Source organism: Prunus dulcis, chromosome 2 (assembly GCF_902201215.1).
Source record: "Prunus dulcis chromosome 2, ALMONDv2, whole genome shotgun sequence".
NCBI lineage: Eukaryota > Viridiplantae > Streptophyta > Magnoliopsida > Rosales > Rosaceae > Prunus > Prunus dulcis.
The window spans coordinates 10,889,860-10,905,339 of NC_047651.1; the positions used below are offsets into that span (position 1 = coordinate 10,889,860).

The 15,480-nt window shown below is 35.7% G+C and overlaps 1 protein-coding gene across 4 annotated transcripts; it reads right to left on the reverse strand.

The window, feature by feature from the left end:
- Positions 1-353: 353 nt before the first annotated feature.
- Positions 354-10,927, reverse strand: LOC117618506. Of its 4 annotated transcripts, none has more exons than XM_034348067.1 (14): positions 10,277-10,927; positions 7,774-7,860; positions 7,047-7,150; positions 6,821-6,871; positions 5,812-5,983; positions 5,383-5,703; positions 4,866-5,069; positions 4,264-4,773; positions 3,922-4,131; positions 3,393-3,581; positions 2,528-2,700; positions 1,605-1,757; positions 1,392-1,473; positions 354-1,308 (listed from the first exon to the last, which is right to left on the reverse strand). In XM_034348067.1, exons 1-14 carry the CDS (start codon positions 10,763-10,765, stop codon positions 919-921), a joined length of 3,135 nt encoding a protein of 1,044 aa, XP_034203958.1. In that variant the 5' UTR covers positions 10,766-10,927; the 3' UTR covers positions 354-918. The 4 variants fall into 4 exon arrangements, with proteins under 4 accessions (XP_034203958.1, XP_034203959.1, XP_034203960.1 ...); XM_034348068.1 differs by having other exon boundaries at positions 560-1,308; positions 7,047-7,132; XM_034348069.1 differs by lacking the exon at positions 3,393-3,581 and having other exon boundaries at positions 560-1,308.
- Positions 10,928-15,480: the final 4,553 nt, after the last annotated feature.

Sequence of the window (15,480 nt, forward strand, 5' to 3'; positions counted from 1 at the left end):
TCTTTTGAGGTTGTGATACATCTTGATGTATCACTGAGTTGTATAGGCCGATGCCCGAGCAAAGAGCCCGCCACACAACCCATTTACCACTCATACCCCGTCACCTTAGTCAGACCTCATTTTCTAGTTTGGATTACCATTGTCGACATAATAACAAGGGGCAAGAGGACATTCAATTCACTGATGTAGGAAAATTGATGCATTTTCTTCCCCCACATCATGTAATCTAATCACCTCTGTCGTGAAAATTGATGCATTACACTAAATCATGCAGAGTCTGTCTGGTTAAAGAGGCATGTATTAGACTAGTTGGGTCAAGATCAACACAACATGATTATTAATCTCGTCGAGTCTTCTCAACACGAACATACACTATTATTACACGTGTAACCAAGATGACATGAACAATAAAATCGCTGGGAAACTGTACGTTCAGTGTATGAAAAAATCAAAACAAGAACCACCGAGAACTGCTTTATTTTAATCAAAATTTCCTATCAACATTGCCAAAAGAATACATGATGTTGTCAATTGTGAAAAAGAATTTCAACGAATGTTTGTGTATACTGCTCAAAAACTAGGTAGCCTCAGACTGTGTGTGTATACTGCTAAAAAACTTGGTAGCCTCTGCCTCTGCGACTTGAAACGTGAAAACGCCTCACATGCTAAGTGAGCTGCAATTGCTGGAAAAGCTACTGTCTTCCACCCACTTCCGAGTATCTATATATTCAGTCAGAGAAAAAGACCTACAAAATTCCTCTTTACAAACCATACCGTCGCTGTTAGAAAGAATAATCGTATCCTCCATCCTCGAGAGTCTTCTTCTCCCACTCCCAAGTTGACGAGTTCAGAACCATATCGTAATTCGGAGTGTGACAGAATTAGGAGTAGACCATTTCAACTACAACTATAACCTTCCTATCCTCCAAGCGTCTTTTGTTTGTATCCGTACTTCATTCTTTCAAGTAATTTTTCTTTTGTTTTCCTCTTCTTGTCCATCTTTAGCCTGTATCTCACTTCCCTTTCCCTCTCATAAATTCCTTGCCAATGCACTTCGCCGGTTAGAGGCCACAACCAATTCTCCCTTGGATGGTCACCATCGTCTGCAGCTTCTGCTAAATCTTCATCCATACTCTTCAGTAATGTAGCATTGAAATATTTTGCCCACATGAATGCTTGGCGTTGATCAATTCGGTGCTGCTCCTCCATTGAACCAGAGATAGGATCTATGTAAACCAACTTTCGTGCACTGTGATAAGCCCAGACATTGACAAGGACTTCTAATACCCGACAGTAACAATGTTTTTGCTGTTGATTATTAAACAATGGTGAGGAAAATTAAACTCCCAGTGGGACCAGAAAAACTATACCTAAAGACCTACATGACATACCTCAAGCTCTGAAGAACCCAACAAGCACATGCTTTGTCCGCTGTTGTTGGTGTGCAATGCATCCAGAGAATCGACAAACATCCTGTAGTTCAAATACAAAATTTCACTTATAATACTCTCATAACTAACCATCATCAACTTCCTTTAGTGTTGAGGGCTGCGACTGAATAAAACCAAAAAATGTTATTAGATTTCAGATCCTCAGTAAATTACCGAGAAAACATTACGAACTCAAGGAACGAATGAGTTGGCATCACCCAGCTATGCAACGCAGACCAGTGACCACCATCTTCTGGCATGGGAGGAAGAGCTTCTGTATTATTTGGCAAGGCATACATCCAGCGAAATGCATGTTCAAAAACATTTCTGCAATCATTTTGGGTGGAAAAAAAAGTTATGTTCAAGGAACATCGATCTTGATGAATTAATGAAATCAAACTCATGACTGTAGGACCAAGCAAACCCAATCAGAATTGAATTGTGGAAATATGAAACCTTAAACACCCAATTAATACATGGGAGGGTCTATGAATGAACGTTTTGTGCATGCTCACATTACGAAACTGATGGCCCATCTTTTTGATTCATTGGAAAAAAAAAAAAAAAAAAAAAAAAAACCTGTATTTGAGTATGTATACCTTCCTTTTTTTGCCTGACAATATCAAAGAGTAGTTGGTAAAAAAACTTGTTTTCATACATGATTTTATGAAGCTTGAAACAAAGCTAATTGTGTGGTTTGGTCTATTAATCCAAAAATGTATTATAAAGTTATGTGAATGCTCTGGCCAAAAAAATGGTAATACTAATGAAACTGGAATCATTTGGTCTAAGTGCACTATTGGCATTTGATGACGAGGCAAGACAAGACCTCATAATCTCATAATACCAGCCATAAAATCCACTGTTCAAGAGGATAATTCTTGTATAGCACAGCCCTATGTGGCCACCTTCCCACCCACTGTGAGAGGTGGTCGCATACAGCTGCCTCACCAAAGAATTTCACTTTCAAGAGCATATCTCCTAAGAGCATTGCATCACATATTATATTCGCAACCCATGAAAACAGTGACAGCTATAAGTCACCCAAGTTATGTGTGCAAACAACAGTAGCTCAACTAATATTTCATAAAACCTACCTGCAATGGCCCCCATTCAAGATGTCACATGCGGACCAAAAAGTGAGTGCATCTTTGCTTCCCGTCATCCCACCATTCATGTTCAAGCGTCCCCAAAAGTATATCACATCACCTTCCGTGTTGTCTTGTATTGCTTCTTCCAAAACTTTTTCAGCTTTCTTGGACAAAGAAACCTGCTTGGGGAAAACAATGATGAATATGATGCGAAACTAAAGAACAATGCATTCATACACACACACACACACTCACACACATACATTTTCTTTTCTTCTTTTTCTTTTTCTTCAAGTATACGTGCATATATACATACAGTTGAATCAGGATATACCAGGTTCAAAACTTGTGTTGTAGCTGATATCTTTCATTAGTACATCAAAGTTGAACTATTATTTTATTTTATTTTTCTGTGACACCAAAACCATTCCAAAGAACCAACAGGTTTGTGTGAGTATATGCATGTATGTATGCATATAAATATGAAGTCCTAATCTTATAATGTCCTCATGTTAACAAAAGGACCAAATTCTAATTCTTGTAGTCCACCCCACAATGTGATCCTTTGATATGGACCATCCAGTTGTTAGATTCCCATTCAAGGATCATCCAAGCAAAAAATCAGTCAAATTTGAAATTATTTACTTATTTGAATATCATTTTATTTCTATGTTAATTCAAAACATTCATCTATTTATTAATGACAAATAGATGACTAAACAGTTTTCGATTTTGTAGATTTTTTTGCCAGATAATTACTAAATGGATGCATACAAAATAGATGGTTAGGATCATAACCACATTGCAGGGAGGGACCCAGTGAGACTCACAAATAACTTTAAAGAAAAATTCCCACCACAATAAGAAATACCTTCCTACCAGCAGCACGCCAAGATTGAAACCCAATCCAAGGTCGCTTATGGACGCTATCCACCTTGTTTGCAATAGCGAACATTCCTCCAATCTCACAGAGAATATTGCGATAGTGAGTTTCATTTAATATGGGAAGCCGGTCAACAGCATCCACATCATCTGATGTTGATCTCCGTGCTCTGGTTGACTACCAAATACATTGTAGGATAAATTCAAAAGGATAAGGCAATTGACTCAGATGTAAAATATTATTTCAAAGTTCAAGAGAGAACTAGGGCTTTCGTATTTAAACAAAGATTTATATCTGTTACGAAATGTAGATATGTTATGTAATTTATAGCATGTTTAAATGCTTTCATTGCAGTTCTCAGTAGAAATGCATCCAAGTCACAGAATAGAATTATTAAGAAAAGAACATGAGACTTGCAGAGATGTAACTAAGAGAATAGTAGAAATACTGAATAACAAAGTGAGAAATTAAAACATCGTAAAAATACACAAAAAGGAAACAGGAGAAAGAAACTCACAAGACTTAATCCACGGTACAGAGAACCATGGTGCAAGAACGGCCAGGTCCCAGATCCACTGTATATCTCATAAATGCATACTGACTGGCCTGTTCTCTCAAGTTCTCCCTCATCCCTCTCATTTGCTTCAAACCTAAGCTTTTCAACTTTTCGGGCATTACGATATATATCATCCCATAGACCAGGGTCTCTCTCCATTCTTTCAGATAGCTACAAGTACAGAAAAAATTCCGTGTCAGGTGTCTTTCGAAAAAGATTACATTGACACTAAAAAAGGCGTGGAAGAACTGGTGGGATTGAGCTCATATCACACAAGTTCCCGTAATTTCCAGAAATACATACCTCCTCCATTTCTAACCTCTCATATTCTTCAGAGTTTTCAATTTCTGTCAAGAGATCCCAATCTAATTGAGTTGGAATATCTTGTGCCGATTCCCAAGTTCCATTATCAGAGATGTTTGTTGAGTAAGCCAAACCCGAAAACTCTTCTTCAAGAGCATAAACAACACTAGTGCTTTCCAAGGATGACTGCTCATCAATGCCTTGCATATCACCTGTTGTATAATCTATTTCATTCCCGAACAAATTCCATTCCCATGTACCTTGTTGAAGCTCGGAGATTGGGCCTGGCAACAGAGCATCTGATGGAAAATTGAGTGCATTCTCCAAAACCCTTGCATAACCAGTTATGCATTCTGATGCCAGCAGGTTCATCGCAAGCAGTCTCCCAGAAGAAGCAACTGTTCGAGCAAATTTAGAAAGTTTCCCCTTTGAAATCATAAGTGAGAAAGACTTCATTAAAGCATCAGGATTATGGTTTGGAAAAGTATTTATGTGAATTCCATCAGTTACCTGTAATTTCACAAAAGGAAAAGACAATGAAACAGACCCCTCCAAAGCATATCAATGAACTATGAAGACAGGAAGAGTTTTAGGGAACTCACGTATTTCTTCAAGACAGGAAAATCAGGTGCAATGACTGGGATCCCAAAGGTCATGGCACGGATAAGCAATGGAGGAAAACCTTGTACATCTTGGAAAGAACCGTAGAGAACAATGTCAGCCATTAATAACATACTGTTCACGTCACCATTCAAGCCGAAATGCCTTACAGAACCGCGAGGAAGTCCCAGAGGTGAAGCAACTTCCTACAAAAGAGATCAATGGATCAAAATGCATTTCACATTAGTCCTATGAACTAACGCCTGTAAAACAGATCAGAAGATTGACCAGAGTATCAAATGAAATATACAAAAGGACTTCATTTTCAGCCACCATCGTCATTCTCTCCGCAATCAAATTCATATTGCAAAGTAATCTTTCTTTTTCCAGTCATCATTTGCCAAGAAAATTCTTTGCTTAAGAAAATACAGGAGCATTATATAAGATGCAAGAAGCTCAAAATGTGATAACTACTGGGACAATAGCATATTCTAGTAGCATCGATTAAAGACTAACTACCTGGAAAGCATCATCATATCCATCGGAGGAATTACCACATAAGAAAACAAATTTAAATGACCCTCCTGCATCTTCCCTCCTTGCATATTTTAGTAGCAGTGGTCCAATAGCATGCATTGCCACAGCATAGTCCCATGAAAGCTCATTGTAGAGGAATGAACTCCCAACAACTACAACCAACATATCATCTTCCTCGAATCCATTGCTTTTCCTCAACTGATCCTTGGAGTGGGTTTTACTGTACCTTTCTGCAGCCCAAACATCCACTGGTGATCCAGGAATGACAAAGAAGTTTCCAGTGTCAAGAACACTATATAACATCTGATACAGGATGGAAGGATAAAAATAAGAAAAGTTGAGAACCAATAGAAAAATCATTTGCAAAAATAATTAGAAATAAGGTGCAAACCAATTATTTTGCAGACCTACCGGCAGAGTGAAATCTGGAAACACAACAACATTAGCTCTATTAAAAGCCCTTTTCCAATGAGAAACAAGATGCTTCAAGCCCATTTCTCCATACAATTGAAGACGATTAGCAAGTGTATCTTCTTGAATTATCCATATCAGTGGTACTGAACAAAATGGCTCCTGCATAAGGCTGCATGAATCTAAAACTCACTAATCATAGCATGTCCAACTGAAGCAACTTTGCATATGCATTTTCTTATGTGCAGTTTTAATATGAGTATGCCTTTATCTTTTATATGAAGCAGTTAGAAAAGAAAAGAGAAGGAAGGCGGAAAAAACCTATTTGTGAACACATTTACATTGTTTCCGAGAAAATTGAAGATAGACAAAGAATTTCAATTAGCTCATAGACTAAATCATAGATGAAATAATTACTGCCCGTCAATATTATATGTCAAAATGAAATTAACAAGGAATTCAGAATAAGTTTTTGGACTAAACAAATCGCTTGAACAAATCACTGCCATGAATACTTCAGCAAAATCATCATCGTACCCATCATATATCACAACATCAGGCAATATTGCTTGAGAACAGAGACAAACAATACGAAATATTATTTTTGGCTACTCGAATAAGAATACAATTTAATATAGTATAGCTTTTGTTTAAACTTCATATACTCTTTAAATCTGTTACAACCATTCCTAACATCTCATCCTAATGCCATGGCACTAACTCCTATATTCCAATTTTACTCCAAACACAAGCTCATAGATTGGACATTTTCTCAGCAACATTCAACTTTCATATTTGCACCTAAGTTTTCTTGCTATTGAAGAGCAATTACAAATTCAAGATATTAACATGAATAACCACCAAAAATACTTTTTTGTCTATCAGATGGAGTATGATTGGATTCGTGTCAATCAGATCAAGCAGGTATTGCATGCAAGGGAAGTCCTCTTAACGATAACTATAGATCATAGAATTCAGCATGGTAGAAAAGGAATGTCAAACAACCCACCTTGACATGGATTCTTTTGCTTCAAGCGAGTCCACAATAACACCTCCAAAACTGTAGAAAATTATATGTATTCAATATTTTGCCAAGTTCGCGAACAAACGAAAATGGTAAATTAAAGTTGATCAACAATAGAAAAACTCTGACCTAGTAAACAAAATTTAAATACTTTCCATCCAATTAGAAAAACCATTTATAACCCCCGATATAAATTAAGAAGCAAACATACATGGACCAATCAATAAGGCCACAATGCTCCGGAGCTAAAATCGAAATGTGGCCACCAAGTTGCTCCCACATTTTATATGCTTTACCCTTCGCTACAGAAAAGATCTGTCATATAGGCATTGCAAGAGGGCATAAGTAGTAGTGAGAACACAGTTATTTATGTTTATGAATCACTAATTTTACTAACACAATGTATATCAATATGCACTAACACCTTTTTTTCCCATATAAAAAGGAGCAGCATATGCAGTACCCACAATAAGATAAAGAATAGCAGCCAGTAATAGTGAAGCCACTCTCTCTCTCTCTCTCTAACCATCAGACAACACTTCCACAAAATTTTTGCTTTCTTCTCTCTCTATTGGCACCATGTACCCCAATGAGCAAATAATTAAATAATTCGCAAATCACCAACAACAAATTAAAAACCATGAACAAATTGTTTTCTTTTGGCCATTGTTGCGGACTTTATTTTCCTCTGAATTCCAAGATATACCTTTCCTTTATTCATCCAGCTGTTTCTTAAGATATTGTTGAGCCAGTTTCTAATGTTAATTTGATATACTTAAAGCATTTATATGAGTGTTTCTAGCAGATGGACTTTAGGTCTTTTATTTATTTTCAGACACTTTCTTACTAAGTTTGGACATATCTCTGTATTATATTGAGAAAATTATTTTGTTTCTCATAAAAAGGAATAGAAAAAAGCACATGTAAGAACAACTTACCTTAAGCTCATAACCCAATTTCTTGATATTCTTCATCACAGTAATCAACATCAATGATTGTGGATCTTTCTTCATGTGTCCCAGGATCTGACATGTATCAAAAGTAGGCACAACCAATATGAAAAACAACTCAGTACACAAAATATATTAAAATAAGAAAGACTTTTCTGGCGAGTATGGTATCCAATGATATTGAGGCAGTTCCATATTCTGATCAGGAAGTGAAAATAAGATTTAACCATGGAAGGCTGCTAACATCAATCTTATTAGTTAATAAACGAAAAAAACTGCATATACAATAAAGCTTTTCTAAGCTAACACAAATACACGGAAATAGAGGAACCTGGTATCTCAAACTAAGAAGATTAACATATGAGACAGCATAAAACACGAAGATGAAGCTTACAAATAGCCAATCTATGCTTTAATATTAGAAAGCCGCAGATTCCATGTGACGAAACAGAGATCAAACAGGACTGTTTTCCAATAAGTAACATTGGTCTTGTAAGTTACTGGTAGAGATTTACTAGTTATTCGAGAGAAAAAAATATTTGAAAGCTCCTTACACTACCATAAACTTCCACGGCTAGCTCAGCTTCAAACAGCCAAATTCTTTTTTGAAATCATGACCAACGAGATCAAAACTTAAATAACATCCACTCTAAAATTGGAAAATAGAGTATAAGGACAAACTTTGGTTTTTGAATTTGAGTGACCAATAAATTTAGCCTATTTATCAAAATGGGTTTACCAGAAATGTAAATATACAGTCAAACAAAAAGGATCTGAGGACTACTTCATGTCAAGACAAATAGTTTTTATCGTAAAATTTGCTTCTTATTTGCATCAACATTCAGCAGAGACACTATACTAAAAACAAACAGTTATTTATTGTAAAATCTGCTTATTTCAGACAAACATGCAGACTGCAGATTTAACTTTATGAACCTGACGAGCATAGAGGATCTTACTAAAGACTCCAGCAATACCCAAGAAAAGTAAAAGAGAATCTAAACACAAACAATTTACAGGTACCGCACAATGATAAAACTGATCATTTATAAGAAACCAGGAATAAATTATTCTTAACCTCATGTTCCAAATTTTTTAAATTAAACATATAATTCCCAATACATAAACACATCACTTTCCTACATAGTGCAAAAAGATGAAAGAACTTTTCCTTTAAATTGGCTTCTCACGCTACTAAGCAAGTGAAAGAGCAATCATAATCCACATGGAAAGTCAAGCTTTCTGCTTGCACCATATCAGCCATTTGAGCATACAACACGTTTTGCACCATCCCTTCTCAAAGATTCAAGCAACACAGGTGACATTCAACCTCAATTGCCGCCCTGATAAACTCCTTTCTGATAGCGTCACCCTATGGACTAAGTACTTTTCATTTTCATTTTTCTTCCGATAATTCCAATTAATCTCCACACCTTTGCAACAGAATTGTTTTTTCCATTGTAACCTACCCTTACATGGTGTAATAACCTCTACTATTTCCTTAGAGAGAGCTTTCCATGGACAGCATAAAATCCAGGTCTTAATGCTAGGTGACGATAAAAATTCTACTTGTTTTGGACCAGAATAAAAAATTACTTTAATCAGTGTTTCTTTCTCTTTTGTTTTGTTTTTTTTCAACTTTTTTTGGAAGACAGTGATAACAATGAGTTTCGTATAGCAAAAAAAAAAAAAAAAAAACATCTTCTACGCAGTTATCCTGTTTTTTAAGTGAATACTGTGACTACAACACTAATTACATCTTCGTAACGTCAATGATTTGATGTAGAAAATCACAAACTCTGCTCTTAATAGAATTTTAGAGACAAAGTCAACTAATTAATTTAATATTTTTCAGATCAGAATCAAAGTACCAGCAGTCTATGGACCTTTCATTTCAATTCCTTAAATGTACAAATCCAACCGTCCTCAACAAGACCATTTTTACTTGTCTGAATCTTTGCACATATTCTCATAAACCCAAGAGCTGCTTTCCCAAGAGTTCCCAACTTATACCCTAGTATCATAACCTGTACGACACTTGTAATACTCAAAGAATTCAGAAAAATAAAATAAATCAAAACTCGGCATCTTCAATATTTCATCATCTACGACTTGAGAACCTGCAAGCCTCCGCTCAAAACAATGCACCTAAAGTTACATAGTACTTTTTAAGTCTAAACTTTTAATTCAGCGGAAACAGGTGATAAAAAATCATTAAACCATTAAGCATTCATGATATAAAAGAGTAGAAAAGATCATATTCTAGCTCATTTCTTTCCTTTGTGTTTTCTCAGAAATCAAACATTCATGTAAACTGCATTTACCAGTTCCACATTCGCTCCCATTGTCAGAAAGTGCTTAATTAAATTATTAACAGAGATCAACCACACTTGGATAAACACGATTTACCAATTTCCACTAAGAACTGTAATTTCAAATTCACGAAAACCAATCCAAATTCAAACAAAAGCAGCGAGCGGATAACACTCACAAGAGCTAGCCTCGGCGGCCGAACACCAATCCTCGCCTCCATGCGAACCCGATCGAGCCCATCACCCTCCACGAACCTTTTCGAAACCCTCCCAGGCACAAACCTGAAGGCGCTCCCAAACTTCAAGCCTTCCCTGAGCAACCGCCCTCTCTCACTTCCTTGCCTGAAAACCAAAGTCATGGAGCTCTGCAACACCATCGTGGCCACCGCGAAGACGAAGACCGCGAAGATGAGGACGACATAGAACACCGACTTTCCTTTGAAGGGAAAAAGCCACAGCAAGCCCTTGCGATAGAAGCGGGTGTTGTGCGATCTCGGGCGCGGGAACGATCGATCCGTGTAGGCCCTGGCCCGGTCTGGGTGGTGGCTAGGGTTAGGGTTCCGCTTGGAGGGCAAGCGACCGCGAATCGAATGGAAGCCTAGATCGTTACCTCCAGCACCGCCATTGTCGTCGAGGATAGCTGGGGGAGACGATGAGTTCCGGCCCATTTGCAAGGACTTTTTTCTAAATTTTCTCGTTGGCTAATTTCCCGGGAAAGTGACGAGAAGCCTCTGAGGTTTAGAGAGAAAGTGAAGGTGATGGTGGTGGGGTGGTGGTGAGAGGTGGCATGGAGAGAGATGGAAAAAGATAGGTAGAAGAAAAGAAAGAAAGATGCAGCGGATTTGCAGACTCTGTTTTTATTTTTTTTTATTTTTTTATTTTTTAAAAATTATTTTCTTGCCAACGTGAATGTAAGTGACGGAGTGCTTGAATTTCCTTTTTCTTTTTTTTCTTTAATTTTTTATGAGGTATATGGAGAAATTATTCTACACCCTCATAAATGACGAACTTTTTTCTTAAATTTAGTACGACAAGACAATATTTACTGTAATAATTATACATGAGCCTAGTTATAATACCAAGTAGTTACATTCACGTTGATATGGTCGGATTCTCAATATTTTTATCAGATTTGACAAAATTTTTACGGCATGTTTACTTATCATGAACAGAATAAGTTATGAATTAGAAAATTCAAGTATTAGAAAATGAAGAAATTGAAATTGAATCAGTACTGCCTTAGTTGTTACAATTTCCGATACTTGTTGATCTTGAGGATATTGGATTACAAATTTTATGTTGATAAATACAATAAAAGTTAAGAATTTAATAGAAACAGGAATTGAAATAATTTTAATATTTATTTTTGATAAATAAACACGCTTTTATTGGAATACTCGTGACCAAAAGCAAAGAGTCCAGTCCAGCAGATGAATGAGTGATTTGGAAAGTGACGCGCCAAAATGAAAAGGACAAAGCAAAGTTGACGATTTGAAGTTCAGTTTGACAAATTACCAAAGAGCGTGGAAAGCAAAAACGCGTTTTCAATAAGACTTTTGCTACAAAAAATGGTGTGTGTAAATTAAGGCTCATTTGGACTTCTTGCATTACAAAGATTATTTTTCTGAGAGAATCTCGAAGGAATATAGGAAATTTTATTAATAAAACGAAAAATTACAACGGGGTTATGGGGGTACAACAAGCCAAACCATTACTCAATAAACAACATAATAGGGCGTCCTGAATAAGATTAGAGGGCACCTCAAATCAAATAAAGTCATCCACATTATATTGACTGAATCAAACAAGTCGGTGTACAACACTATTTGCTACCATATGAGTAAATTGAAAAATAGAACTAGAAAACTGTTTCACCGACATGACAAGCTATTATTCATATGCAGCAATTTTATGAAGTACAAAATGCTGTTGATGAAATTATTAATATGTCCAACATTCTAACAACATTATTAGTTAGATCAGTCTCATTGTCAAGTTGATGCGAATCATGGGTGCGATTTTGTAGGCCTGTCAGGTTGTGAGTGTACGTACTGGCTTACGACAATGACTGTGGGTTAGTTTTTTTTTATTTTTTATTTTTTTTCATTGGCCTAAATTGGTTTTCTTCGCTAGTAAAAAAAAAAATATTCTTTTTTTGTTGTTGTTGAAAAAGATGCTTTATTCATTTTCTTTGAGTATGATTGATTTGATAATATATGCGTATGAGAATATTATTCATTTTCTTTGACTATTAGTCTTTCTGTACGTGTTTCCGTGCTTACGAGAGGTTTTAAAAAAAAATAATTTAGAATTAAAAAAGATAATGGGTAGTTGTGTTCTATAAAAATAGGATCCATTATCTGATTTTTTTTAAAATTTTAATTTTTTAAAATATAAAAGGTGTGAATTTATCATATTATCCTCATTTAATTAATAATTTCAATTATTAATGTTTGTATTAACCAATGGCATTTTCTGGTATTTGAATGTTTCACCATTCTCTGTCACCCACCCACCGTTGGATAAATCAAATGGTTCAAAAAAGTTTCTTAAAAGGAGTGCAAGAGTGAGTGAACCGTTGGATTAACATCCAACGGTGGATGACCACAAATCTCTTGAATCTCTATAGTCTAAGAGATCGAGACCCTGAGAATAATAAGATAAATGTGTCTCAAATTAAAGGGAAGTTTATTTTTCTTTTTTCTTTTTTAATTTGACAAATTAAATTGATGAATAATTTCAGTTCATGAGATAAGAAATATTTAAACAGTCAGCTTACTTCTTTAATTATCAACTATTGTATTGGTCTCATGTAAAAGTAGTTTGTAAATGTCATATTATAAAATTTACTTCAGTAATTGCTAAATAGTTAATACATTTTAGGAGATTAAAGCAAACAATGTATGCTTGTGCCTCAAATAGCTTAAAGCATTTATACAATAAACGCATTCTTCGGTCAATTGGTCTGCAGGTCCCAAGAGGAATTTGCACTTCTGCCCTCCATAGGATGGATACAATTGGGCTCAGGTTTCATGTCCCATGGTTTGATTTCTTTTTATTAATAAAGTTTCTCTCGTGTCGTCGAAGTTTTCGACACTGACAAGAAAGAGGAGACAGCCAAAGGCCATTAAACCTCAAGAATTGCTTAGAATAGAAAAGAAATTCGTTAGTTGTTACAATCTACATTTGGGGGATGTCTTGGCTTTGTGATTGACATATATAGATTCATCTCCATGTCAAATGTTCGGGTTATAGATTTTGGAGCCATCTGAATCACATGACGAATAAAAAGCAATATCTTTGTGATTTTTCACCAAGTCTCAATTTATCTTTGTAGCTAATGGTACTGATGTCTCAATTTTGGGATGGAGAAATATTAAATTTCTTGGTACGTACAAATGTTAAGTTCACTACTTATATGTGCCATCGTTCCCTTTTCAGTTGCTGTTAGTCAGGAGACTGACAAATTCCTTTAACCGTGATGCCTTTTTTTGATCGACTTACCAGGAAGAACATTGGTGAAGGTGTTTACTCAAATGGGTTGTATTTTCTTCTTCATTTCCCTAACAACTCAAAAGGGCTCCAAGTCAATTCTCTCAAAAATCGTGTTTTGTGGCATCAAAGTCTGAGACATCCCTCTGAATCTATTTTGTCAAGTTTATTTTCAGCACTAGATAAAACCACTCAAGATTGTGAGATTTGTCATTTTTCAAAACAGACATGCCTGCTATTTGGTCATTCGTTGTCAAAAACTATCATACCTTTTGAGATTGCTCATTCAAATGTATGGGGGCCATCATTCTTAGAATCTTTCGGTGGTTGTAAATGTTTTGTTATGTTTGTCGATGATTTCTCTCGTGCTACTTGGTTATATCTGTTGAAATCAAAGAGTGAGGTTGCTTCTGTCTTCGAAGAGTTTCATCAACTTACACTACTACAAAAAAGCAAAAAGACGACGGTAAATCACCGTCGTGTATTCGGTTTTTCAATGGTCGTGGAATCCACCCTCATGTTTTCCCTCATAAACCACGACGCTAAATCACCGTCGTTGTTAAAATATACAACGTCATCAACAAATACAAAACGACGTCTTTGTACTGCAAAAAGATCTAAAAAAGCAGTCGAGGATGAGAATAGACGACCAACTCTCTAAAAAAAACCGTCGTTAAAAAGGAAAAATATGACACATATTAACAGAACAAGGCCGCAAGATAGACATACAACGACGAAAATTAAAATAAGACGCCGTTAAATATCATTTTCACGACAATAAAAAATATGACGTCTTTAAATACATTAGAAGACGACGTTATTGATATGTACTACGTCGCCTATATAGAAACAGCCGTCGTAAAATAAATTTTCTACTTCGATTTTTCTATAAAAGATGACGTGGAAATAGTTGTCACTGTCATTATTTACGACATATGTATTTATAGAGTAGACGTTGAACAACGAAACAACGTTGGTTACAAATATATGAGAGCCGTATTACAAAATTTATACGTCCTATTTTCAGAAATAAACAACGACGATAAATATTAGACGTTGTTAAATAAAACAACGTCGAAAATAAATAAAAACAGACGTGTTTAGTCTGCTAAAGTTTTAAAAAATAGTCGAGGATGAGAATAGACGACCAACTCAAACAAATAACCGTCGTTAAAAAGGAAAAAATGACACATATTAAAAGAACAAGGCCGCAAGATAGACATACAACGACGACAACTAAAACACTACGCCGTTAAATATAATTTTCACAACAAGAAAAAATATGACGTCTTTAAATATATGAGAAGACGACGTTATTGAAATCTACTACGTCTCTTATTTACAAACAACCGTCGTGAAATAAATTTTCCACTTCGATTTTTCTAAAAAAAATGACGTGGAAATAGTTGTCAGTGTCATTATTTACGACGTATGTATTTATATAGTTGACGTTGAAATGCGAAACAACGTCGGTGGAATTTATATAGTCGACGTTGTATTTATATGTATTCATTACTCACGCCGCACTTATTAATGTAGACGACGTTGAACTTCTAAACAACGCCGGTTCCAAATAAATGAGAGTCGTATTACAGAACATATAGACGGTGTTGATTATGATGAGAGCCGTATTACAAATAACGTCGTTTAATTGATATTAGACGGCGGTTATAATGAATTACCGTCGAAATTCATTTCGTTCCTCTTCGTTTATAAAAGAACTTGCGACGTGGAAAATGTATGATGACGTCGTATTTTTTAACGTTCAGATTATTTATCTCGCTTTTTAGACGTCGGTATTATGGGATTGGAGTCGTGTTATTTAGAATTACATGGCGGTTCTTAATCCTTCCCCGACATGATATCCTGAATAATTGCTTCACAATAGCGT

Coding starts and splice junctions, on each gene's coding strand:
- LOC117618506 (XM_034348067.1), bottom strand. CDS start 10,765: ATGGGCCGGAACTCATCGTCTCCCCCAGCTATCCTCGACGACAATGGC. Junction 5,704..5,811: donor TTCCAGATTTCACTCTGCCG/GTAGGTCTGCAA, acceptor ATCCTGTATCAG/ATGTTATATAGTGTTCTTGA. Junction 2,701..3,392: donor GGCGTGCTGCTGGTAGGAAG/GTATTTCTTATT, acceptor TTCCCCAAGCAG/GTTTCTTTGTCCAAGAAAGC.